Source organism: Oncorhynchus masou, chromosome 5, assembly GCF_036934945.1.
Source record: "Oncorhynchus masou masou isolate Uvic2021 chromosome 5, UVic_Omas_1.1, whole genome shotgun sequence".
Lineage (NCBI taxonomy): Eukaryota > Metazoa > Chordata > Actinopteri > Salmoniformes > Salmonidae > Oncorhynchus > Oncorhynchus masou.
In genome coordinates this window covers 8,713,288-8,740,975 of record NC_088216.1, presented here as the reverse complement: position 1 = coordinate 8,740,975, position 27,688 = coordinate 8,713,288, and the positions used below count along the sequence as shown (strand labels likewise).

Here is a 27,688-nt window from a genome sequence, read left to right as displayed (position 1 = left end):
GATAATTTTTCATTGTTTTTGGGCAGATGCGTCTTGGCCGATTTAGCTCGGGAATATGCTACAATCGACAATCTGTCTACTAATCCTGTCTAATGGGCAGGTCAGCCCTGGAGGGACGAATTGGCTGTAAGAAGTAAGAAAGAACATAGCATCTGATTGTTTTTCAATTACTTCTTATGACATGGTTTAACAGAATAAACTATGTCGTGGAGATTTTTCCAATCTGCGTTACCCACTTCGGTCAGCAGAGAGCGATATGAGTCTTTCAGGTGATGCTGCTTGCGTGACGTAAAATCTAGTGGACGGAACTGGAGGTTTCTTCAACAGCGACAAAAAGCTTCTGATTCAACCAACGCTGTGGTTTCATGGCGAACATAAAACCGAACACTTTAGACTATTGTTGTGTGTATTAATGTCAGTGTTTGCTTGTTAAATTAAATGCGCCAATTTGTTAAATTGAGAACGTTACTGCACTAGGCTAATCGCTAATGCGAGCTAGCTAGCTAACATCACCGACCATGAGCTCACGAAGATATTCGGAGAAAGAAGCTCTAGGGCTGATCATCATCGTAAAAGAAGAAGAGGAAGAAGCTTTAAGAATAAAAAAGGAAGAAGAGGAGGAGACTGTCACATTAGAAGAAGAGGTGGATATGACAGTGAAAGAAGAGAAAGGACCTTTTTTAGTAAAAGACGAAGAGGAGATAGGTTTCAGAATCAAAAAGGAGGAAGATGCCGTAACATTAAAAGAAGAAAATGTAGTGAAAGAACTTCTTGGAGTAAAAGAGGAAGAGGAGGCTTTCTCAATTAAAGAGGAGGAAGACGTTTTGGGAGTGAAAGAGGAGGAGGCTGAAGATCAGACTACCACCAGTGAGTACTGTCTTAAAAACAGGGGCACAATGCAGTTCTTGAACTAATGTGGGGTTTTAAAGGGGCATTCTACTGAAGTTCTACACTTTAATATGTTGTTCAGTACTGTAGGACATGTTTAAGGGGCAATCTGCCATTGGTTCATATATTTTTGGGACTTTTAAATGTATACATTTATTCAGTTATCCATGTGTTCTATTAAACCGTACGTCATCTAATAACACACTTTTAAAACTCTATAGGGGCATCATTTCTACTTAAAATTTCAAAGGGACACAAAACGCACTCATTTCGTGGAACGACCCTTTTACAATTACATCATAAACAATATTTTATAAAATGATGATGAAAGTGGACATTCTGGCTCTGTTTAGACATTCATGCCTCTTGTAAGACTCTGTGATTGCAAAAGAAAATCATAAGTTTACCATCTGTTTGATGTTCTCATTCACACAGGAGAGAGACATGACTATGGTGGATCCTCTGGGGAGCCTCAACAACATCCTGATGCTGACGAGGCAGAGAAGAGTCTCTCCAGAACAGAACACCAGATGGTACAGCTTGGTCTGGTCGAGCATACAGCTTGCTCTCTCTGGGTCTGGGCTGGGTTTCTGTAAACCACTTCATGACAACAGTGACATCAGCATCCATAATGATATGTGTCTGTGTCCCCTCTTTATGGTTACTAGGACAACGCAAGCCCTTCCTCCCTCCCAGAGTCCCTGTATCGTACCTCTCCCGGTCGCACCTTACTGCTGGGTATGAGGAGGTTGTCTGTGCTGCTGGTGGACTGCAGGAAAACAACGGGGCTGAGTGGAACTGTGAGAGGAGGAGAAGAGGAGAAAGGATCAGATTTGACACATCAGAGTAAGTGCTGTAGTTTAGTTTGAACAAATACAATAGATCTGCCCACTGGTATCTGTTACCAGGACAACCAGCAGAGTTCTGTTAGTTGACAGGAAGATAGACTGGCATCTGTTACCAGACTACAGACTGACTAGCTACCACGTGGACAGACTGACTACTACCTCATGGCCAGACTGACTAGCTACCACGTGGACAGACTGACTAGCTACCACGTGGACAGACTGACTACTATCACTACTACCTCGTGGCCAGACTGACGACTACCTCATGGCCAGACTGACGACTACCTCGTGGCCAGACTGACTACTACCACGTGGCCAGACTGACTAGTACCACGTGGCCAGACTGACTAGTACCACTTGGCCAGACTGACTAGCTACCACATGGACAGACTGACTACTCCCTCATGCACATACTTCATTAGTGTGTTTGTATCAGACTGACTACTACCACATGGACAAATAAACTTCTTGTTAATCCAACCGCTGTGTCAGATTTCAAGAAGGCTTTACGGCGAAAGCAAATCATGCGATTATCTGAGAACAGCAGGAAAGTCATTACAAACAGTAACTAGCCAAGTAGAGGATTAACAAAAGTCAGAAATAGCGATAAAATGTATCACTTACCTTTGATGATCTTCATATGGTTGCACTCCCAAGACTCCATGTTACACAATAAATGTTCGTTTTGCTCGATAAAGTCCCTCTTTATATTCAAAAACCTCCATTTTGTTGGTGCGTTTTGTAATCAATAATATTTCAACCGGACAAAAGCTTAATTAATAGAAAAGGAGAAACTCATGTCTGGAAATTTCCACTGTCCTCCCATTGAAAGGATCTCCCTCCTTCTGTATTTTAGATTTTTAATTCGATCATATCTTCCGGTAACCCAATGTGATACGGAATCGCTACTATTTTTAACACATTCAAGAACCTCCAGAAGCTAACCAGCTAATTAGCTACAAGCTATTTAATCATTTTTAGCCACTGCGGCTTTTACCTTCTGCACAGACACCGGCCCTGTTCTTAGCCTGGATATTACTCGCCAATCTACCAGTATCGGACTGTCTCTCCACAACAACTCCGGATTCCTGCCGTAATCCCTGAGCCACTACTTCTGATCCTCACAGCTATCTTGCACCCTCCGTGGCACCCAGTACCGAAGCTATCCCTGAGACCCAACTCCCGGCCTACTCAGCTGTTTACCCAAACCCCACTCATACACGGCTAGTACCCAATACCCCACCGGATCCTTGCTGTAAACTCTGGACCTTGGCACCGGATCACCGATGCTACCGATTGGCTATAGTGGCTGACGCCACTGCCACGAAGCTATTACCAGTTAGCCGTGAGCCAGGCATATCTCCCGGCTAGCAAACAAAATTCTACAATACCTCTTTCGCCATCTGGCTTGGATTCTCTGTCGACACGGCGCCCCGCCGCTCCACCACGTCTGGTCTGCCGCTGTTCCTTCAGCCGGCCTCTGTCTGAGCAGACCATCCCCGGGCGACTAACTTTAAACGCTGCATGCTAGCGTAGTGGCGGCTCCCCTGTTCTATCTACTGCTGCCCCCTGGACACTATGATCACTTGGCTACATAGCTGATGCCTGCTGGACACTATGATCACTTGGCTACATAGCTGATGCCTGCTGGACACTATGATCACTTGGCTACATAGCTGATGCCTGCTGGACACTGATCACTTGGCCACATAGCTGATGCCTGCTGGACACTATGATCACTTGGCCACATAGCAGATGCCTGCTGGACACTATGATCACTTGGCCACATAGCTGATGCCTGCTGGACACTATGATCACTTGGCCACATAGCTGATGCCTGCTGGACACTATGATCACTTGGCTACATAGATGATGCCCCCTGGACACTATGATCACTTGGCTACATAGCTGATGCCTGCTGGACTGTCCATTAATCACGGTACTCCATTCTGTTGATTTGTGTTTTATCTGTCGGCCCCAGCCGCGAACTCAGGCTCTGTGTGTAGTTAATCCGACACTCTGCCTTGTCATCGCCATTTTACCTGCTGTTGTTGTGTTAGCTGACTACCTGTTGTTGTCTCACCTGTTTTAGCTAGCTCTCCCAATCAAGACCTGCGATTACTTTATGCCTTGCTGTATGTCTCTCTCAAATATCAATATACCTTGTATACTGTTCAGGTTAGTTATCATTGTTTTAGTTTACAATGGAGCCCCTAGTTCCACCCCTCATACCTCTGATACCTCCTTTGTCCCACCCCCCACACATGCGGTGACCTCACCCATTATAACCAGCATGTACAGAGATACAACCTCTCTTATCATCACCCAGTGCCTGGGCTTACCTCCGCTGTACCCGCACCCCCACATACCCCTGTCTGCACATTATGCTACATAGCCGTCTTTGTATCTAAGACAATTGTGTAGTCTAGAGCGATTTTCTAGGTTAGCTGGCCAGCTATTGTCGTTCTTCTAACGTAGCTAGCCCCCGAATAGCAGCACTGTAGTAACTATTACAGTACAACGGTTTGTTTTGTTTGATCGTAGCTAGCTAGCTACATAGCCGTCTTTGTATCTAAGACAATTGTGTAGCCTAGAGCGATTTTCTAGGTTAGCCAGCCAGCTATTGTCGTTCTTTTAAGTAACGGAACGCAATCAACCTTGCTAGCTAGCCAGCTAGCCCCCGAATAGCAGCACTGTAGAAACTATTACACTCGACGGAACGACTTGATTAGTGTAGTGTCAACATCGCAGCCACTACCAGCTAGCCTACTCCAGCAGTACTGTTTCATTTCAATCATTTTAGTCAATAAGATTCTTGCTATGTAAGCTTAACTTTCTGAACATTCGAGACGTGTAGTCCACTTGTCATTCCAATCTCCTTTGCATTAGCGTAGCCTCTTCTGTACCCTGTTAACTATGTGTCTATCTATCCCTGTTCTCTCCTCTCTGCACAGACCATACAAACGCTCCACACCGCGTGGCCGCGGCCACCCTAATCTGGTGGTCCCAGCGCGCACGACCCACGTGGAGTTCCTGGTCTCCGGTAGCCTCTGGAACTGCCGATCTGCGGCCAACAAGGCAGAGTTCATCTCAGCCTATGCCTCCCTCCAGTCCCTCGACTTCCTGGCACTGACGGAAACATGGATCACCACAGATAACACTGCTACTCCTACTGCTCTCTCTTCGTCCGCCCACGTGTTCTCGCACACCCCGAGAGCTTCTGGTCAGCGGGGTGGTGGCACCGGGATCCTCATCTCTCCCAAGTGGTCATTCTCTCTCTCTCCCCTTACCCATCTATCTATCGCCTCCTTTGAATTCCATGCTGTCACAGTTACCAGCCCTTTCAAGCTTAACATTCTTATCATTTATCGCCCTCCAGGTTCCCTCGGAGAGTTCATCAATGAGCTTGATGCCTTGATAAGCTCCTTTCCTGAGGACGGCTCACCTCTCACAGTCCTGGGCGACTTTAACCTCCCCACGTCTACCTTTGACTCATTCCTCTCTGCCTCCTTCTTTCCACTCCTCTCCTCTTTTGACCTCACCCTCTCACCTTCCCCCTACTCACAAGGCAGGCAATACGCTCGACCTCATCTTTACTAGATGCTGTTCTTCCACTAACCTCACTGCAACTCCCCTCCAAGTCTCCGACCACTACCTTGTATCCTTTTCCCTCTCGCTCTCATCCAACACTTCCCACACTGCCCCTACTCGGATGGTATCGCGCCGTCCCAACCTTCGCTCTCTCTCCCCCGCTACTCTTTCCTCTTCCATCCTTTCATCTCTTCCCTCTGCTCATACCTTCTCCAACCTTTCTCCTGACTCTGCCTCCTCAACCCTCCTCTCTTCCCTTTCTGCATCCTTTGACTCTCTATGTCCCCTATCCTCCAGGCCGGCTCGGTCCTCCCCTCCCGCTCCGTGGCTCGATGACTCATTGCGAGCTCACAGAACAGAGCTCCGGGCAGCCGAGCGGAAATGGAGGAAAACTCGCCTCCCTGCGGACCTGGCATCCTTTCACTCCCTCCTCTCTACATTTTCCTCCTCTGTCTCTGCTGCTAAAGCCACTTTCTTCCACTCTAAATTCCAAGCATCTGCCTCTAACCCTAGGAAGCTCTTTGCCACCTTCTCCTCCCTTCTGAATCCTCCTCCCCCTCCCCCCTCCTCCCTCTCTGCAGATGACTTCGTCAACCATTTTGAAAAGAAGGTCGACGACATCCGATCCTCGTTTGCTAAGTCAAACGACACCGCTGGTTCTGCTCACACTGCCCTACCCTGTGCTCTGACCTCTTTCTCCCCTCTCTCTCCAGAAGAAATCTCGCTTCTTGTGACGGCCGGCCGCCCAACAACCTGCCCGCTCGACCCTATCCCCTCCTCTCTCCTCCAGACCATTTCCGGGGACCTTCTCCCTTACCTCACCTCGCTCATCAACTCATCCCTGACCGCTGGCTACGTCCCTTCCGTCTTCAAGAGAGCGAGAGTTGCACCCCTTCTGAAGAAACCTACACTCGATCCCTCCGATGTCAACAACTACAGACCAGTATCCCTTCTTTCTTTTCTCTCCAAAACTCTTGAACGTGCCGTCCTTGGCCAGCTCTCCCTCTATCTCTCTCAGAATGACCTTCTTGATCCAAATCAGTCAGGTTTCAAGACTAGTCATTCAACTGAGACTGCTCTTCTCTGCATCACGGAGGCGCTCCGCACTGCTAAAGCTAACTCTCTCTCCTCTGCTCTCATCCTTCTAGACCTATCGGCTGCCTTCGATACTGTGAACCATCAGATCCTCCTCTCCACCCTCTCCGAGTTGGGCATCTCCCGCGCGGCCCACGCTTGGATTGCGTCCTACCTGACAGGTCGCTCCTACCAGGTGGCGTGGCGAGAATCTGTCTCCTCGCCACGCGCTCTCACCACTGGTGTCCCCCAGGGCTCTGTTCTAGGCCCTCTCCTATTCTCGCTATACACCAAGTCACTTGGCTCTGTCATAACCTCACATGGTCTCTCCTATCATTGCTATGCAGACGACACACAATTAATCTTCTCCTTTCCCCCTTCTGATGACCAGGTGGCGAATCGCATCTCTGCATGTCTGGCAGACATATCAGTGTGGATGACGGATCACCACCTCAAGCTGAACCTCGGCAAGACGGAGCTGCTCTTCCTCCCGGGGAAGGACTGCCCGTTCCATGATCTCGCCATCACGGTTGACAACTCCATTGTGTCCTCCTCCCAGAGCGCTAAGAACCTTGGCGTGATCCTGGACAACACCCTGTCGTTCTCAACCAACATCATGGCGGTGGCCCGTTCCTGTAGGTTCATGCTCTACAACATCCGCAGAGTACGACCCTGCCTCACACAGGAAGCGGCGCAGGTCCTAATCCAGGCACTTGTCATCTCCCGTCTGGATTACTGCAACTCGCTGTTGGCTGGGCTCCCTGCCTGTGCCATTAAACCCCTACAACTCATCCAGAACGCCGCAGCCCGTCTGGTGTTCAACCTTCCCAAGTTCTCTCACATCACCCCGCTCCTCCGCTCTCTCCACTGGCTTCCAGTTGAAGCTCGCATCCGCTACAAGACCATGGTGCTTGCCTACGGAGCTGTGAGGGGAACGGCGCCGCAGTACCTCCAGGCTCTGATCAGGCCCTACACCCAAGCAAGGGCACTGCGTTCATCCACCTCTGGCCTGCTCGCCTCCCTACCATTGAGGAAGTACAGTTCCCGCTCAGCCCAGTCAAAACTGTTCGCTGCTCTGGCCCCCAATGGTGGAACAAACTCCCTCACGACGCCAGGACAGCGGAGTCAATCACCACCTTCCGGAGACACCTGAAACCCCACCTCTTCAAGGAATACCTAGGATAGGATAAGTAATCCTTCTCACCCCCCCTTAATGACTTAGATGCACTATTGTAAGTGGCTGTTCCACTGGATGTCAGAAGGTGAATTCACCAATTTGTAAGTCGCTCTGGATAAGAGCGTCTGCTAAATGACTTAAATGTAAATGTAATGCCCTGAATATATTCTACCACGCCCATAATTCTGCTCCTTTTATTCCTTGTGTGGAGGTAAACCCAGGCCCTGCATGTCCCCAGGCAACCTCATTTGTTGACTTCTGTGATCGAATAAGCCTTGGTTTCATGCAAGCCTCCTCCCTAAGTTTGTTTTACTCACTGCTTTAGCACACTCTGCCAACCCTGATGTCCTTGCCGTGTCTGAATCCTGGCTTAGGAAGGCCACCAAAAATTCTGAGATTTCCATACCCAACTATAACACTTTCCGTCATGAAAGAACTGCTAAAGGGGGAGGAGTTGCAGAGTTCTGTCATACTTTCCAGGTCTATGCCCAAACAGTTCAAACTTCTAATTTTAAAAATGAATCCCTCCAGAAATAAGTCTCTCACTGTTGCCGCCTGCTACCGACCCCCCCTCAGCTCCCAGCTGTGCCCTGGACACCATCTGTGAATTGATCGCCCCCCCCATCTAGCTTCAGAGTTTGTTCTGTTAGGTGACCTAAACTGGGATATGCTTAACACCCCGGCAGTCCTAGCTAGATGCCCTCAATCTCACACAAATCATCAAGGAGCCCACCAGGTACAACCCTAAATCCGTAAACATGGGCACCCTAATAGACATTTTCCTGACCAACTTGCCCTCCAAATACACCTCTGCTGTCTTCAATCAGGATCTCAGCGGTCACTGCCTCATTGCCTGTATCTGCTACGGGTCCGCGGTCAAACGACCACCCCTCATCACTGTCAAATGCTCCCTAAAACACTTCTGTGAGCAGGCCTTTCTAATCGACCTGGCCCGGGTATCCTGGAAGGATATTGACCTCATCCCGCCAGTTGAGGATGCCTGGTCATTCTTTAAAAGTAACTTCCTCTCCATCTTAGACAAGCATGCTCCGTTCAAAAAATACAGAACTAAGAACAGATATAGCCCTTGGTTCACTCCAGACCTGACTTCCCTCGACCAGCACAAAAACATTCTGTGGCGGACTGCAATAGCATCGAATAGTCCCCGCGATACGCAACTGTTCAGGGAACCAATACACACAGTCAGGAAAGCAAAGGCCAGCTTTTTCAAGCAGAAATTTGCATCCTGTAGCTCTAACTCCAAAAAGTTCTGGGACACTGTAAAGTCCATGGAGAACAAGAGCACCTCCTCCCAGCTGCCCACTGCACTGAGGCTAGGTAACGCGGTCACCACCGATAAATCCGTGATTATCGAAAACTTCAACAAGCATTTCTCAACGGCTGGCCATGCCTTCCTCCTGGCTACTCCAACCTCGGCCAACAGCTCCCCCCCCCCCCGCACGGCTACTCGCCCAAGCCTCCCCAGCTTCTCCTTTACCCAAATCCCGATAGCAGATGTTCTGAAAGAGCTGCGAAACCTGAACCCATACAAATCAGCTGGGCTTGGCAATCTGGACCCTCTATTTCTGAAACTGTCCACCGCCATTGTCGCAACCCCTATTACCAGCCTGTTCAACCTCTCTTTCATATCGTCTGAAATCCCCAAGGACTGGAAAGCTGACGCGGTCATCACCCTCTTCAAAGGGGGAGACACCCTGGACCCAAACTGTTACAGACCTATATCCATCCTGCCCTGCCTATCTAAGGTCTTCAAAAGCCAAGTCAACAAACAGATCACTGACCATCTCGAATCCCACCTTCTCCGCTGTTCAATCCGGTTTCCGAACCGGTCACAGGTGCACCTCAGCCACGCTCAAGGTACTAAACGATATCATAACCACCATCGATAAAAAACTACTGTGCAGCCGTCATCATTCAGGCTTTCGACTCTGTCAATCACCATATTCTTATTGGCACTCAGTAGCCTCGGTTTTTTCTAATGACTGCCTTGCCTGGTTCACCAACTACTTTGCAGACAGAGTTCAGTGTGTCAAACCGGAGGTCCTGTTTTCCGGTCCTCTGGCCGTCTCTATGGGGGTACCACAGGGTTCAATTCAAAGCCTCCTTCACTCACGCCGCCAAATTGACCCTAGTAAAACTGACTATCCTACCAATCCTAGACTTCGGCGATGTCATCTACAAAATAGCTTCCAATACTCAGCAAACTGGATGCAGTTTATCACAGTGCCATCCGTTGTTACGAAAGCACCTTATACCACCCACCACTGCGACCTGTATGCTCGAGTCGGCTGGCCCTCGCTATACGTTCGTCGCCAGACCCACTGGCTCCAGGTCATCTACAAGTCTATGCTAGGTAAAGCTCCGCCTTATCTCAGTTCACTGGTCACGATGGCAACACCCACCCGTAGCACGCGCTCCAGCAGGTGTATCTCACTGATCATCCCTAAAGCCAAAACCTCATTTGGCTGCCTTTCCTTCCAGTTCTCTGCTGCCTGCGACTGGAACAAATTGCAAAAATCTCTGAAGTTGGAGACTTTTCTCCCACAACAACTTTAAACATCTGCTATCTGAGCAGCTAACCGATCGCTGCAGCTGTACATAGTCCATCGGTATATAGCCCACCCAATTTACCTACCTCATCCCCATACTGTTTTTATTTTATTTACTTTACTTTTCTGCTCTTTTGCACACCAATATCTCTACCTGCACATGTTCATCTGATCAGTTATCACTCCAGTGTTAATCTACTAAATTGTAATTATTCTCCTACCTCCTCATGCCTTTTGCACACAATGTATATAGATTATTTTTCCTACTATGTTATTGACTTGTTTATTTCATGTGTAACTCTGTGTTGTTGTCTGTTCACACTGCTATGCTTTATTTTGACCAAGTCGCAGTTGCAAATGAGAACTAGTTCTCAACTAGCCTACCTGGTTAAATAAAGATGAAATAATAAAATACAAACTGGGTCCTAAGTCTTTATATGGTGGATAGGCTTTCAATTGAAAAACAGCCTTTCAAAATAATAGTACTTCCTGGTTGGATTTTCCTCGGGCTTTCGCCTGCCATATCAGTTCTGTTATACTCACAGACATTATTTTAACAGTTTTGGAAACTTTAGTGTTTTCTATCCACATCTACCAATTATATGCTTGAAAGGATCAGATTTAACTCATCACAGTAAGTGCTGTAGTTTAGTTTGAACAAATAATATAGATCTGCCCTCTGGTGTCTGTTACCAGGACAACCAGCAGAGTTCTATTAGTTCTGGGATCGAACCCGGGTCTGTAGTGATATGTCTACCATTTCCTATATGTCTACCATTTCGTGTACCCCGTTAGCGATGCTAATGTCTTCAGGTAGACTGTGCTAATGCTAGTGCTAATGTCTTCAGGTAGACTGTGCTAATGCTAGTGCTAATGTCTTCAGGTAGACTGTGCTAATGCTAGTGCTAATGTCTTCAGGTAGACTGTGCTAATGCTAGTGCTAATGTCTTCAGGTAGACTGTGCTAATGCTAGTGTCTTCAGGTCGACTGAAAGACAATTTAAAGGTAACCATAAAGGAGTCTACCTGCCAGAATCGTGATTATTTGCATCAATCCGGTGACTATTTTGTTTAAAAATACTCCCGTTGCAACACACGCATTCCAGACAGACTGGTGTCTGGTGGCACTTCAATTAAAGGGTAACGACACACACAAAAAAATCACATTTTTCCCAGATCTCAAAAACGGCACTGTTGTGGTTGTCTCACCTAGCTACCTTAAGATGGATGCACTAACTGAGGGAAACTGTATTTACTATCACTGTTGTGGTTGTCTCACCAAGCTATCTTAAGATGGATGCACTAACAAGTTGCTCTGAATAGTGACCATACTATTCCCTTAAAGTCACGCAGTGTAAAATACATGGGTCATGTGAACAATGGAGCACATGCATCACATGCTAAGAGACAATGGAGCACATGCATCACATGCTAAGAGACAATGGAGCACATGCATCACATGCTAAGAGCACTTGCCTGTAAGTCTCTCTGGATAAGAGGGTCTGATAAATGACTAAAATGTATGTGGAGATTTCATTCAGGTCTCCCTGTTTTAACCACTCTGTTTGTCTTTGGCAGAAGAGAGACCCGACTCAGAGGAACCAGAGACGTCTGAACCAGCGAGACGACACCACTGTTCCCAGTGTGGAAAGAGTTATACCCGTTTATGGAGCCTGAAAAACCATACGAGAACACATGCAGAGAAGAAGTCTTACAACTGCTCTCAGTGTGGAAAGAGTTTTAACCATTTAGGGAATCTTAAAAACCACAAGAGAACACACGCAGAGAAGAAGTCTTACAATTGCTCTCAGTGTGCAAAGAGTTTTACTCATTTATGTAACCTAAAATCGCATGAGAGACGACACACAGGAGATAAGCCTTACCAATGCTCTCAGTGTGGTAAGAGATTTATTGAGTCAACAGAACTGAAAGTTCATAAGAGAATACACACAGGGGAAAAACCATTCCAATGCTCTCAGTGTGTAAAGACATTTTCCCGACCAGGAGACCTGAAATCACACGAGAGAATACACACAGGGGAAAAGCCGTACCACTGTTCCCATTGCGAAAAGAGCTTTGGCTGGTCAGGGACACTGAAAGAGCACGAGAGAATGCACACAGGAGAAAAGCCATTCCAATGTTCGCAGTGTGGAAAGGGTTTTGGCCAGTTACGGTACCTGAAAACGCACGAGATGATTCACACAGGAGAGAAGCCTTTCCAGTGCTCTCAGTGTGGAAAGAGTTTTATCCTGTTAGTAAACCTGAAATCACATGAGAGAATACACACAGGGGAAAAGCCATACCATTGTTCCCATTGTGAAAAGAGTTTCAGCTGGTCAGGGACACTGAAAGAGCATGAGAGAATACACACAGGAGAAAAGCCATTCCAATGCTCTCAATGTGGAAAGGGTTTTACCCAGTCAGGGAGCCTGAAAATGCATGAGAGAATGCATACAGGAGAAAAGCCTTTCCATTGCTCCCAATGTGGAAAGAGTTTTACCCAATTAAGAAGCCTGAAAAGTCATGTGGTGACACACAAAGGAGGGTAGCCTCACCTCTGCTCCCAGTGTGGAAAGAGTTTTACCCAATTAAGGGTCCTGAAAGAGCATAAAATAATACATACACTCTTCATGTCACTAATTTTCAGAGGACCTGAAATCACATGAGAGAAAAGAGGCTGTGTTCTGACTTATGTATTTGGACATCTAATGAAATCCATGAAATCTAATTTGTATATATGTAAAATCATACCCACAAATAGGCCTACATTTTGTTTTTCTATTTTTCATCTTGAGGCATGTTCAGATTTGATCAAATGCATTTTCTATTTTGTTTTGATTATAAACTTTGATTAGATACAAACTATTAGCTCAAAAATCTTATAATTTGGATATTTCAAAATGTAACTTAACATATAGACGAATATAATTTGTATTTTGTTTTCATTCTAACCTTGATTCTTTGAACTTTGAAACATCTTACATTCATTTTTTTATTTTTCATTGAGTAAATGTGTAACTATTCATCAAGATAGAGGACTATGAAACTGATGACTTGTTCTGGTGAAGTGTTTACATTTGAGTCATTTAGCAGACGCTCTAATCCAGGGCGATTTACAGGAGCTATTAGGGTTAAGTTCCTTGCTCAAGGAGCACATCAACAGATTTATCAGCTAATCGGCTGGGGGATTCAAACCATCGACCTTTCAGTTACTGGCCCAACACTAGACTACCTACCACCCTAAAGTCTTTCCTTGATTCCTTGCGTCCTCCCCCCCTTACAAAACTCATTGGAGGAGATCTGAGATTATCTTCTCCTCCTATATGACCAGAGAAGATGGAAAGAGAGGATGCTGGGAAATCAAGGAAAGACAAGAGATCTTCACCCTAGTAGATTGCTGTTCTACTGATGGAGAATGGAACCACTAAAACAGGCACCATCTCAAGTCAATCCAGGCGACTTGTTTTGCCCCTGAACAAGGCAGCTAACCCACTGTTTCCCGGTAGGCTGTCATTGTAAATAAGAATTTGTTCTTAACTGACTTCCCTAGTTAAATAAATGTTAAATAAAACATGTATAAATAAATATTTCAGGCTATGCCCACTGACGTCCACAGTTTAAAAACATACAATGACATCAAGACATCCAGAGTTTAACAACACTGGTCTTTTGCTACAAAGGCCCCTTTTTCTCTACAATTGGTAGTTCAGTCTTGTCCTAACGCTGCCACTCCCATACGGACTCAGAAGAGGCGAAGGTCGAGAGCCCTGCATCCTCCGAAACACGACCCCGCCAAGCCACACTGCTTCTTGACAAACTGCTCGCTTAACCCGGAAGCCAGCTGTACCAATGTGTAGGAGGAAACGCGTACAGCTGGCGACAGAAGTCAGCGTGCATTGGCCCGACCCGCCACAAGGAGTTACTAGAGCACGATGGGACAAGGACGTGCCGGCCAAACCCTCCCCTAACCACGCTGGGCCAAACCCTCCCCTGACCACGCTGGGCCAAACCCTCCCCTAACCACGCTGGGCCAAACCCTCCCCTAACCACGCTGGGCCAAACCCTCCCCTGACCACGCTGGGCCAAACCCTCCCCTAACCACGCTGGGCCAAACCCTCCCCTAACCACGCTGGGCCAAATCCTCCCCTAACCACGCTGGGCCAAACCCTCCCCTAACCACACTGGGCCAAACCCTCCCCTAACTACGCTGGGCCAAACCCTCCCCTAACCACGCTGGGCCAAACCCTCCCCTGACCACGCTGGGCCAAACCCTCCCTAACCACGCTGGGCCAAACCCTCCCCTAACCACGCTGGGCCAAATCCTCCCCTAACCACGCTGGGCCAAACCCTCCCCTAACCACACTGGGCCAAACCCTCCCCTAACTACGCTGGGCCAAACCCTCCCCTAACCACGCTGGGCCAAACCCTCCCCGAACCACGCTGGGCCAAACCCTCCCCTAACCACGCTGGGCCAAACCCTCCCCTAACCACGCTGGGCCAAACCCTCCCCTAACCACGCTGGGCCAAACCCTCCCCTAACCACGCTGAGCCAAACCCTCCCCTAACCACGCTGGGCCAAACCCTCCCCTAACCACATTGGGCCAAACCCTCCCCTAACCACGCTGGGCCAAACCCTCCCCTAACCACGCTGGGCCAAACCCTCCCCTAACCACACTGGGCCACTCCCTCCCCTAACCACGAACGACGCTGGGCCAAACCCTCCCCTAACCACGAACGACGCTGTGCCAAACCCTCCCCAAAACAAGCTGGGCCAAACCCTCCCCAAACCACGAATGACGCTGTGCCAAACCCTCCCCTAACCACGCTGGGCCAAACCCTCCCCAAACCATGAACGACACTGGGCCAAACCCTCCCCTAACCATGCTGGGCTAAACCCTCCCCTAACCACGAACGACACTGGGCCAAACCCTCCCCTAACCACGCTGGCCAAACCCTCCCCTAACCACGCTGGGCCAAACCCTCCCCTAACCACGAACGACGCTGGGCCAAACCCTCCCCTAACCACGAACGACGCTGGGCCAAACCCTCCCCTAACCACGAACGACGCTGGGCCAAACCCTCCCCAAACCACGAACGACACTGGGCCAAACCCTCCCCTAACCATGAACGACGCTGGGCCAAACTCTCCCCTAACCACGTACGACGCTGGGCCAAACCCTCCCCTAACCACGTACGACGCTGGGCCAAACCCTCCCCTAACCACGAACAACGCTGGGCCAAACCCTCCCCTAACCACGCTGGGCCAAATCCTCCCCAAACCACGAACGACACTGGGCCAACCCCTCCCCTAACAACGTACGACACTGGGCCAAACCTTCCCCTAACCACGTACGACGCTGGGCCAAACCTTCCCCTAACCACGAACAACGCTGGGCCAATAGAGAGGCACTTTAGAGACAGGAAGGGTAAAGGGGCATGTGCTCTACACAGGTAGAGTCCTATCTGTCCAAAGTGGGCACCAACACTCACCTAAATATGCCATTGGGTGAGAGAAGTTTTCATTGTTTTTGGGCAGAATTACTTTACCTTTAACTAGGCAAGTCAGTTAAGAATAAACTATTATTTTCATTGACAGCCTAGGAACAGTGGGTTAACTGCCTGTTCAGGGGCAGAATGACACATTTTTACCTTGTCAGCTCAGGGATTCGGTTACGAGGCCAATGCTCTAACCACTAGGCTACCAGCCACCCCAATTATGTGTTGTTAGCCATGTGTCTTGGCCCATTTAAAAATAAAAAAATTATGTGGCCATCGACAATTTGTTGCCTAATGGGAAGGTCAGCCCTGGAGGAAAGTATTAGCTGTATGAAGTAAAAGAGAACATAACATCTGGTTGTTTTAAAATGACTTCTTATGACATTGTTCGCCAGAATAAACGATGGACTGGAGATTTTACCAATCTGCGTTACCCACTCCAGTCAGCAGATGGCGATGAGAGGCTTTCAGGTGATGTTTCTTGCGTGACGTATAATCTAGTGGACGGAAAGCTTCAACGGCAGTAAAAGACTACTGATTCAACCACTTCGTTAGCGCACATTAAACCAGTCTTGTTAATATCAATGTCAGTGTTTATTAAACATTATTCTGTTTTACGTATTGACGAGTTGAAAAAAAGAAGTTATTTGCTTGTTAAATGAAATTGGCTAATCTGTTCAATTGTTAACGTTACTGCACTAGGCTAATCGCTAATGCTAACTATCTAGCTAGCTAACATCCCGACCATGAGCTCACTAAGATATTCGGAGAAAGAAGCTCGAGGGCTGAACATCATCGTAAAAGAAGAAGAGGAAGAAGCTTTAAGAATAAAAAAGGAAGAAGAGGTGGATATTACATTGAAAGAAGAGAAAGAACCTTTTGGAGTAAAAGAGGAAGAGGAGGCTATCTCAATAAATGACGAGGAGGAGGAGACTGAAGATCCTGCTAACACCAGTGAGTACTGTCTTAAAAACAGGGGCACAAACTATGCCGTTATTGAACTAATGTGGGGATTTTAAGGGGCATTCTACTGAAGTTCTACACTTGAATATGTTGTTCAGTACTGTAGGAATTGTTGAAGGGGCAATCTGACAGTGGCACATATATCTGGGTGGCCTAGTGGTTAGAGCGTTGCAACTCAAATCCCTGCGCCGACAAGGTGAAAATCGGTCGTTCTGCCCCTGAACTAATGTGGGTTTTTTAACGGTGATTCTACTAAAGTTCTACACTTGAATATGTTGTTCAGTACTGTAGGACATGTTTAAGGGGCAATCTGCCATTGGTTCATATATTTTTGGGACTTTTAAATTAAATGTATTGATTTCTCCATGTGGTCGATATTAAAGTGCACCTAATCTAATATAACAGGCTTTTAAAATTCAATATTGGTGCATCATTTCTACTTAAAATATCGAAATGGACGAAAAAATGCACCCATTTAGTGGAACGACCCTTTTACATTTGCATCATAAACAATATTTTTTTAAATCATGATGAAAGTGCACATTTTGGCCCTGTTTAGAGATATTAATGCCTCTTGTAAGACTGTGATTATAATAGAAGATCATAAGTTTACCACCTGTTTGATGTTCTCGTTCACACAGGAGAGAGACATGACTATCGTGGATCCTCTGCGGAGCCTCAACAACATCCTGATGCTGACGAAGAAGAGAAGAGACTCTCCAGATCAGATCACCAGATGGTACAGCTTGGTCTGGTCTAGCATACAGCTTGCTCTATCTGGGTCTGGGCTGTGTTTCTGTAAAGCACTTCATGACAACAGTGACATCAGCATCCATAACGATATGTGTCTGTGTCCCCTCTTTATGGTTACTAGGACAACGCTAGCCCTTCCTTCCTCCCGGAGTCGCCGTGTCGTGCCTCTCCCGGTAGCACCTCACTGCTGGGTATGAAGAGGTTGTTTGTGCTGCTGGTGGACTGCAGGAAAACAACGGGGCTGAGTGGAACTGTGAGAGGTGGAGAAGAGAAGAAAGGATCAGATTTGACTCATCAAAGTAAGTGCTGTAGTTCAGTTTGAACAAATACAATAGATCTGCCGACTGGTATCTGTTACCAGGACAACCAGCAGAGTTCTGTTAGTTGACAGGAAGATAGACTGGTGGATATGGATGTTATGAATATCATAACACTGAAAAATGATTCTGCCAATGAAAAGAGAGAAACCAATAGACCATATAAAACCTTGATGAAATATATATTACTCTCAATGTGGTCTGTATTACTTCATTAAAACCTCTTGAAACTCTAGGGGCACTATATCATTTTTGGATAAAAAGACGTGCCCGTTTTAAGCGCAATATTTTGTCACAAAAAGATGCTCGACTATGCATATAATTGGTAGCTTTGGAAAGAAAACACTCTGACGTTTCCAGAACTGCAAAGATATTTTCTGTGCGTGCCCTAGAACGTGAGCTACAGGCAAAACCAAGATGAAACGGCATCCAGGAAATGAGCAGGATTTTTGAGGCTCCGTTTTCCATTGTCTCCTTATATGGCTGTGAATGCGAGAGGAATGAGTCTGCCCTTTCTGTCGTTTCCCCAAGGTGTCTGCAGCATTGTGACGTATTTGTAGGCATATCATTGGAAGATTGACCATAAGAGACCACATTTACCAGGTGTCCGCCCGGTGTCCTGCGCCGAAATTGGTGCGCAAACCTCAGCTGCAAGTATTTTTCCATGGAATTCAGAGAAGAAAGCAGGCTTCCACGAACGATATATCAATGAAGAGATATGTGAAAAAACACCTTGAGGATTGATTCCAAACAATGTTTGCCATGTTTCGGTCGATATTATGGAGTTAATTCGGAAAAAGTTTGACGTTGTTGGTGACTGAATTTTCGGTTCGTTTCGGTAGCCAAATGTGATGTACAAAACGGATCGATTTCTCCTACACAAAGATGCTTTTAGGAAAAACTGAACATTTGCTATGTAACTGAGAGTCTCCTCATTGACAACATCTGAAGCTCTTCAAAGGTAAATGATTTTATTTATTTGGTTATCTGGTTTTTGTGAAAATGTTGCGTGCTAAATGCTACTCAAAATGCTAAGCTAGCTTAGCATACTCTTACACAAATTAGTGAATAGCAATGGATCAAAAGCATATTTTGAAAATCTGAGATGACAGTGTTGTTAAGAAAAGGCTAAGCTTTAGAGCAGGCGCATTATTTTCATTTTATTTGCGATTTTCAGAAATCGTTAACGTTACATTATGCTAATGAGCTTGAGGCTATAACTGTATACAGGTTTTTTTCATAGCCAAACGTGAACAAAACGGAGCGATTTGTCCTACACAAATAATATTTTTTGAAAAACTGAACATTTGCTATCTAACTGAGTCTCCTCATTGAAAACATCTGAAGTTCTAAAAAGGTAAATTATTTTATTTGAATTATTTTCTTGTTTTTGTGAAAATGTTGCTGGCTGAATTCTAGGCTTATAGCTATGTTAGCAATCAATACTCTTACACAAATGCTTGTTTAGCTATGGTTGAAAAGCATATTTTGAAAATCTGAGATGACAGTGTTGTTAACAAAAGTCTAAGCTTGAGAGCAAATATATTTATTTCATTTGCGATTTTCATGAATAGTTAACGTTGCGTTATGCTAATGAGCTTGAGGCTTTAAATAGAATCCCGGCTCCGGGATTGCTTGACGCAAGAAGTTAACAGTGGGTACTGTGTCCGAGCTTTCCAGAGAACTGGATTTAAGGACCCAGTCTTTCGGTTCAAAGTCCACCGCTGCAACGTTTTCTCAACAGAAAACTGTACTGTAATTTCAAACAAGGCCACCAAGGACACCGGACAAATAAAGGGAATCCAGCCTTTACCCTAATTCCTACGTCTGTTATTGCAATTATCTGCCTTGTTTTTCTAATTCAATCTGCTTATGCTAATGAGCTTGAGGCTATAAATAGAATCCCGGATCCGGGATTGCGCGACGCAACAGGTTCATTAACAGCTCATCTTCAGAACTTCGATCGGGGACAGCTGTGAGTGTTAAAAATAATGGAAAAAACTCTAAAGCTCTCCAAGCCGTTTCTATCAGCCAGACTTGGCCTCCTCTGTAATGGTCCAATGAATGTCATTTCCTACTTGATCAGGTCAAATAAAGCCTGAACTCCAACATTTTTCAAATATTGCACCATTTCTTGGGCTCCTGAGTGGCACAGCGGTCGAAGGCACTGCATCTCCGTGCTAGAGGCGTCACTACAAACCCTGGTTCGATTCCAGGCTGTATCACAACCGGCTGTAATTGGGAGTCCCATAGGGCGGCACACAATTGGCCCAGCGTTGGCCAGGGTAGGTTGGTCATTGTAAATAAGAATTTGTTCTTAACTGACTTGCTTAGTTAAATAAAGGTAAAATAATCTTCCAAAACTTTTCATATTAAAACATATTTTGGTGTCCACATATGTCTTCGGTTTACAGTTGAACAAAACAATCTGAATAATTTACTAAATGTTATTTATTCCACAAAGAAATTCCAATATTATTGGCACCTTCTAGAAGCAGTTAGAAATTATGAGATTTCAAGCAGCTGATTCTCCTTTACTTTGGAATTGAACTCACCTCTGGTGACCCTTACTGCTGGACTAACTGGTGGTGTTAAATAGCTGTATGTAATGTACCCTTATTGCTGGACTAACTGGTGGTGTTAAATAGCTGTATGTAATGTACCCTTACTGCTAGGACTAACGGGTGGTGTTAAATAGCTGTATGTAATGTACCCTTACTGCTGGACTAACTGGTGGTGTTAAATAACTGTATGTCATGTACCCTTACTGCTAGGACTAACTGGTGGTGTTAAATAGCTGTATGTAATGTACCCTTACTGCAGGACTAACTGGTGGTGTTAAATAGCTGTATGTAATGTACCCTTACTGCAGGACTAACTGGTGGTGTTAAATAGCTGTATGTAATGTACCCTTACTGCAGGACTAAATGGTGGTGTTAAATAGCTGTATGTAATGTAATGTACCCTTACTGCTAGGACTAACTGGTGGAGTTAAATAGCTGTATGTCATGTACCCTTACTGCTAGGACTAACTGGTGGTGTTAAATAGCTGTATGTAATGTACCCTTACTGCAGGACTAACTGGTGGTGTAAAATAGCTGTATGTAATGTACCCTTACTGCTAGGACTAACTGGTGGTGTTCAATAGCTATATGTCATGTACCCTTACTGCTAGGACTAACTGGTGTTGTTAAATAGCTGTATGTAATGTACCCTTACTGCTAGGACTAACTGGTGGTGTTAAATGGCTGTATGTAATGTACCCTTACTGCAGGACTAACTGGTGGTGTTAAATAGCTGTATGTAATGTACCCTTACTGCTAGGACTAACTGGTGGTGTTAAATAGCTGTATGTAATGTACCCTTACTGCAGGACTAACTGGTGGTGTAAAATAGCTGTATGTAATGTACCCTTACTGCTAGGACTAACTGGTGGTGTTCAATAGCTATATGTCATGTACCCTTACTGCTAGGACTAACTGGTGTTGTTAAATAGCTGTATGTAATGTACCCTTACTGCTAGGACTAACTGGTGGTGTTAAATGGCTGTATGTAATGTACCCTTACTGCAGGACTAACTGGTGGTGTTAAATAGCTGTATGTAATGTACCCTTACTGCTAGGACTAACTGGTGTTGTAAAATAGCTGTATGTAATGTACCCTTACTGCAGGACTAACTGGTGGTGTTAAATAGCTGTATGTAATGTACCCTTACTGCTAGGACTAACTGGTGGTGTTAAATAGCTGTATGTAATGTAATGTACCCTTACTGCTAGGACTAACTGGTGGTGTTAAATAGCTGTATGTATTGTACCCTTACTGCAGGACGAACTGGTGGTGTTAAATAGCTGTATGTAATGTAATGTACCCTTACTGCTAGGACTAACTGGTGGTATTAAATAGCTTTATGTAATGTAATGTACCCTTACTGCAGGACTAACTGGTGGTGTTAAATAGCTGTATGTAATGTACCCTTACTGCTAGGACTAACTGGTGGTGTTAAATAGCTGTATGTAATGTAATGTACCCTTACTGCTAGGACTAACTGGTGGTATTAAATAGCTTTATGTAATGTAATGTACCCTTACTGCTGGACTAACTGGTGGTGTTAAATAGCTGTATGTAGTGTACCCTTACTGCTAGGACTAACTGGTGGTGTTAAATAGCTGTATGTAATGTACCCTTACTGCTAGGACTAACTGGTGGTGTTAAATAACTGTATGTAATGTACCCTTACTGCTAGGACTAACTGGTGGTGTTAAATAGCTGTATGTAATGTAATGTACCCGTACTGCTGTACTAACTGGTGGTGTTAAATAGCTGTATGTAATGTAATGTACCCTTACTGCTGGACTAACTGGTGGTGTTAAATAGCTGTATGTCATGTACCCTTACTGCTAGGACTAACTGGTGGTGTTAAATAGCTGTATGTAATGTACCCTTACTGCAGGACTAACTGGTGGAGTTAAATAGCTGTATGTCATGTACCCTTACTGCTGGACTAACTGGTGGTGTTAAATAGCTGTATGTAATGTACCCTTACTGCTAGGGCTAACTGGTGGTGTTAAATAGCTGTATGTAATGTACCCTTACTGCAGGACTAACTGGTGGTGTTAAATAGCTGTATGTAATGTACCCTTACTGCTGGGACTAACTGGTAGTGTTAAATAGCTGTATGTAATGTACCCTTACTGCTGGGACTAACTGGTGGTGTTAAATAGCTGTATGTAATGTACCCTTACTGCAGGACTAACTGGTGGTGTTAAATAGCTGTATGTAATGTAATGTACCCTTACTGCTAGGACTAACTGGTGGAGTTAAATAGCTGTATGTCATGTACCCTTACTGCTAGGACTAACTGGTGGTGTTAAATAGCTGTATGTAATGTACCCTTACTGCAGGACTAACTGGTGGTGTAAAATAGCTGTATGTAATGTACCCTTACTGCTAGGACTAACTGGTGGTGTTCAATAGCTATATGTCATGTACCCTTACTGCTAGGACTAACTGGTGTTGTTAAATAGCTGTATGTAATGTACCCTTACTGCTAGGCCTAACTGGTGGTGTTAAATGGCTGTATGTAATGTACCCTTACTGCAGGACTAACTGGTGGTGTTAAATAGCTGTATGTAATGTACCCTTACTGCTAGGACTAACTGGTGGAGTTAAATAGCTGTATGTCATGTACCCTTACTGCTAGGACTAACTGGTGGTGTTAAATAGCTGTATGTAATGTACCCTTACTGCAGGACTAACTGGTGGTGTAAAATAGCTGTATGTAATGTACCCTTACTGCTAGGACTAACTGGTGGTGTTCAATAGCTATATGTCATGTACCCTTACTGCTAGGACTAACTGGTGTTGTTAAATAGCTGTATGTAATGTACCCTTACTGCTAGGACTAACTGGTGGTGTTAAATGGCTGTATGTAATGTACCCTTACTGCAGGACTAACTGGTGGTGTTAAATAGCTGTATGTAATGTACCCTTACTGCTAGGACTAACTGGTGGTGTTAAATAGCTGTATGTATTGTACCCTTACTGCTAGGACTAACTGGTGGTGTTAAATAGCTGTATGTAATGTAATGTACCCTTACTGCAGGACGAACAGGTGGTGTTAAATAGCTGTATGTAATGTAATGTACCCTTACTGCTAGGACTAACTGGTGGTATTAAATAGCTTTATGTAATGTAATGTACCCTTACTGCAGGACTAACTGGTGGTGTTAAATAGCTGTATGTAATGTACCCTTACTGCTAGGACTAACTGGTGGTGTTAAATAGCTGTATGTAATGTACCCTTACTGCTGGACTAACTGGTGGTGTTAAATAGCTGTATGTAATGTACCCTTACTGCTAGGACTAACTGGTGGTGTTAAATAGCTGTATGTAATGTAATGTACCCTTACTGCTAGGACTAACTGGTGGTATTAAATAGCTTTATGTAATGTAATGTACCCTTACTGCTGGACTAACTGGTGGTGTTAAATAGCTGTATGTAGTGTACCCTTACTGCTAGGACTAACTGGTGGTGTTAAATAGCTGTATGTAATGTACCCTTACTGCTAGGACTAACTGGTGGTGTTAAATAGCTGTATGTAATGTATTGTACCCTTACTGCTAGGACTAACTGGTGGTGTTAAATAGCTGTATGTAATGTACCCTTACTGCTAGGACTAACTGGTAGTGTTAAATGGCTGTATGTAATGTACCCTTACTGCTAGGACTAACTGGTTGTGTTAAATAGCTGTATGTAATGTACCCTTACTGCTAGGACTAACTGGTAGTGTTAAATGGCTGTATGTAATGTACCCTTACTGCTAGGACTAACTGGTGGTGTTAAATAGCTGTATGTAATGTACCCTTACTGCTGGGACTAACTGGTGGTGTTAAATAGCCTTATGTAATGTAATGTAATGTGCCCTTACTGCTAGGACTAACTGGTGGTGTTAAATAGCTGTATGTAATGTAATGTACCCTTACTGCTAGGACTAACTGGTGGTGTTAAATAGCTGTATGTAATGTACCCTTACTGCTAGGACTAACTGGTGGTGTTAAATGGCTGTATGTAATGTACCCTTACTGCTAGGACTAACTGGTGGTGTTAAATGGCTGTATGTAATGTTCCCTTACTGCTAGGACTAACTGGTGGTGTTAAATAGCTGTATGTAATGTACCCTTACTGCAGGACTAACTGGTGGTGTTAAATAGCTGTATGTAATGTACCCTTACTGCTGGGACTAACTGGTGTTGTGAAATAGCTGTATGTAATGTAATGTACCCTTACTGCAGGACTAACTGGTGGTGTTAAATAGCTGTATGTAATGTACCCTTACTGCTGGGACTAACTGGTGGTGTTAAATAGCTGTATGTAATGTACCCTTACTGCTGGGACTAACTGGTGGTGTTAAATATCTGTATGTAATGTACCCTTACTGCAGGACTAACTGGTGGTGTTAAATAGCTGTATGCAATGTACCCTTACTGCTGGGACTAACTGGTGGTGTTAAATAGCTGTATGTAATGTACCCTTACTGCAGGACTAACTGGTGGTGTTAAATAGCTGTATGTAATGTACCCTTACTGCTAGGACTAACTGGTGGTGTTAAATAGCTGTATGTAATGTAATGTACCCTTACTGCTGGACTAACTGGTGGTGTTAAATACCTGTATGTAATGTACCCTTACTGCTAGGACTAACTGGTGGTGTTAAATAGCTGTATGTAATGTAATGTACCCTTACTGCTCGACTAACTGGTGGTGTTAAATAGCTGTATGTAATGTACCCTTACTGCTAGGACTAACTGGTGGTGTTAAATAGCTGTATGTAATGTAATGTACCCTTACTGCTGGACTAACTGGTTGTGTTAAATAGCTGTACCGCTACTGCTTACTGGATGACACGTAGTGAGGAATCTGTATGGGCATTCTACTGTAGAAGGATGACCCATCGTGATGAATCCCCCTGTATGGGCATTCTACTGTAGAAGGATGACTCATAGTGAGGAATCCCCCTGTATGGACATTCTACTGTAGAAGGATGACCCATAGTGATGAATCCCCCTGTATGGGCATTCTACTGTAGATGGATGACACGTAGTGAGGAATCCCCCTGTATGGGCATTCTACTGTAGAGGTATGACCCATAGTGAGGAAGAGCACCTGCCTGTAAGTCTCTCTGGATAAGAGGGTCTGATAAATGACTAAAATGTTTGTGGAGATTCCATTCAGGTCTCCCTGTTTTAACCACTCTGTTTGTCTTTGGCAGAAGAGCGACCCGACTCAGAGGAACCAGAGACGTCTGAACCAGTGAGACGACACCACTGTTCCCAGTGTGGAAAGAGTTTTACCCGTTTATGGAGCCTTGAAATACATAAAAGAATACACACAGGAGACAAACCTTACCACTGTTCCCAGTGTGGAAAGAGTTTTACGTGGTTAAATGTCTTGAAAATGCATGAAAGAATACACACAGGGGAAAAACCATTCCAATGCTCTCAGTGTGGAAAGTGTTTTACACAGTTAGGGAATCTTAAAAACCACAAGAGAACACACGCAGAGAAGAAGTCTTACAACTGTTCCCAGTGTGGAAAGAGTTTTAACCATTTAGGGAATCTTAAAAACCACAAGAGAACACACGCAGAGAAGAAGTCTTACAACTGCTCTCAGTGTGCAAAGAGTTTTACTCGTTTACGTAACCTAAAATCGCATGAGAGACGACACACAGGAGATAAGCCTTACCAATGCTCTCAGTGTGGTAAGAGATTTATTGAGTCAACAGAACTGAAAGTTCATAAGAGAATACACACAGGGGAAAAACCATTCCAATGCTCTCAGTGTGTAAAGACATTTTCCCGACCAGGGGTCCTGAAATTACACGAGAGAATACACACAGGGGAAAAGCCGTACCACTGTTCCCAGTGTGGAAAGAGTTTTACATATTTAAATGTCTTGAAAATGCATGAAAGAATACACACAGGGGAAAAACCATTCCAATGCTCTCGGTGTGTAAAGACATTTTCCGGACCAGGGGGCCTGAAATTACACGAGAGAATACACACAGGGGAAAAGCCGTACCACTGTTCCCAGTGTGGAAAGAGTTTTACTCAGTTAGGGAGTCTGAAAAGTCATAAGCGAATACACTCTGGAGAGAAGCCTTATCACTGCTCCAAATGTGGAATTGCTTTTTCAATGTTAAAGGCCTTGAAAATGCATGAGAGAATACACACAGGTGAGAAACCTTACCACTGTTCTTACTGTGGAAAGAGTTTTAGAGGATCGCAACAGCTGAAATTACACGAGAGAATACACACAGGAGAAAAGCCTTACCACTGTTCCCATTGTGGAATGAGTTTTAGGCAGTTAACGAGCCTCAAAGGTCATATGCAAATGCACTCTGGAGAGAAGTCTAACACATGTTCTCATTGTGGAAAGAGTTTTCTGAGGTTAAGCAATCTGAAATCGCATGAGCAAATACACACATACAAAAAGGAAAAGCTCTACCAATGTTCCTTCTGTGGAAAGTGGTTTTCCCAGTTAGAAGCCCTGATTATGCATGACAGGACACACACAGGAGGGGATAAGACCTACCACTGCTCCCAGTGTGGAAAAAGATTTAATTGGTTAAGGCACCTGAATAAGCATGAAAGAATACATACACAGGAGGAGAAGACATACCACTGCTCTCAGTGTGGAAAGACATTTTCCCAGTCAGAGGACCTGAAATCACATGAGAGAATAGAGAGGCTGTGTTCTGACTTGTGTTTCTGACTGATCATTTGTGTTTTTATTTCATGCCACGTGAAATCAAATTGTATGTATGAAACCAGAAAAAAAGGTTTACTTTTGTTTGTTTTTTCATTTTGAGACATGATCATGTCTAATATCAGATTAAATATTTAAAATTGTCTATTTGGTTTTGATGAGCTTTGATTGATTTGATAAGTATAAACCCTCTTGTTCATCATTCGATTTTCTATTTGTTAAGGGATTTTTTTTTAATCAATAATGACTAATTATGTATACATTTCAATCAGGACTGACTAATCAGAATACTAATTATGTTACTGTATATGTATGAATTTTCTTTTAATCCTAGTACTGAATATAATGTGTGTAAATATAATCAAGAATTAGAACAATGACTGGTAGAAATGAATGAGCTTATCGTCAGACTGGCTAGAATGCTTATCTACACAGGTAGACCTTGGCTCGGTCATAAATGATCTAAATTGGTGGGAGACGATGTGGGAAGGCTTGAGAACTATACAGCCATTGTACTGGTGTGGAGAAGAGACGGTACAAAGACTAATGATGTCATTTTCAGTTTATAACCCGTTGTAAAATGTTTCATGTTCAGTACTCTCGAGAATAAACGCTGCTGATTGATTTTGAGACTGGTCTCTGTCCATTTTATGCAAAAAAACCACAAAAAATTAATTGGGTAAATAAAACATGTAGGAATTTAATTCCAGTAACACTATTGGAAAGTGTCAACGATTATATAAGTAAG

At 44.6% G+C, this 27,688-nt stretch overlaps 2 protein-coding genes across 4 annotated transcripts in view; one reads left to right on the top strand and one right to left on the bottom strand.

Annotated features, from left to right (window-relative positions):
* The window catches only part of LOC135532479 (zinc finger protein 436-like), a 781,678-nt gene that overhangs the window by 693,708 nt on the left and 60,282 nt on the right, over positions 1–27,688 (bottom strand). The window lies entirely within an intron of this gene.
* LOC135532360 (zinc finger protein OZF-like) lies at positions 329–27,570 on the top strand. 3 transcript variants are annotated; one of them, XM_064959925.1, is made up of 4 exons: positions 329–867; positions 1,324–1,421; positions 17,481–17,658; positions 25,445–27,570. In XM_064959925.1, the coding sequence occupies exons 1-4, from the start codon at positions 519–521 to the stop codon at positions 26,944–26,946; spliced, it is 2,127 nt and encodes a 708-aa protein (XP_064815997.1). In that variant the 5' UTR covers positions 329–518; the 3' UTR covers positions 26,947–27,570. The 3 variants fall into 3 exon arrangements, with proteins under 3 accessions (XP_064815997.1, XP_064816005.1, XP_064816002.1); XM_064959933.1 differs by lacking the exons at positions 17,481–17,658; positions 25,445–27,570 and adding exons at positions 1,557–1,734; positions 11,726–12,952; XM_064959930.1 differs by lacking the exons at positions 329–867; positions 1,324–1,421 and adding exons at positions 14,526–16,597; positions 17,248–17,345.

Coding starts and splice junctions, on each gene's coding strand:
- LOC135532360 (XM_064959925.1), top strand. CDS start 519: ATGAGCTCACGAAGATATTCGGAGAAAGAAGCTCTAGGGCTGATCATC. Junction 1,422..17,480: donor CCAGAACAGAACACCAGATG/GTACAGCTTGGT, acceptor TATGGTTACTAG/GACAACGCTAGCCCTTCCTT. Junction 17,659..25,444: donor ATCAGATTTGACTCATCAAA/GTAAGTGCTGTA, acceptor TGTCTTTGGCAG/AAGAGCGACCCGACTCAGAG.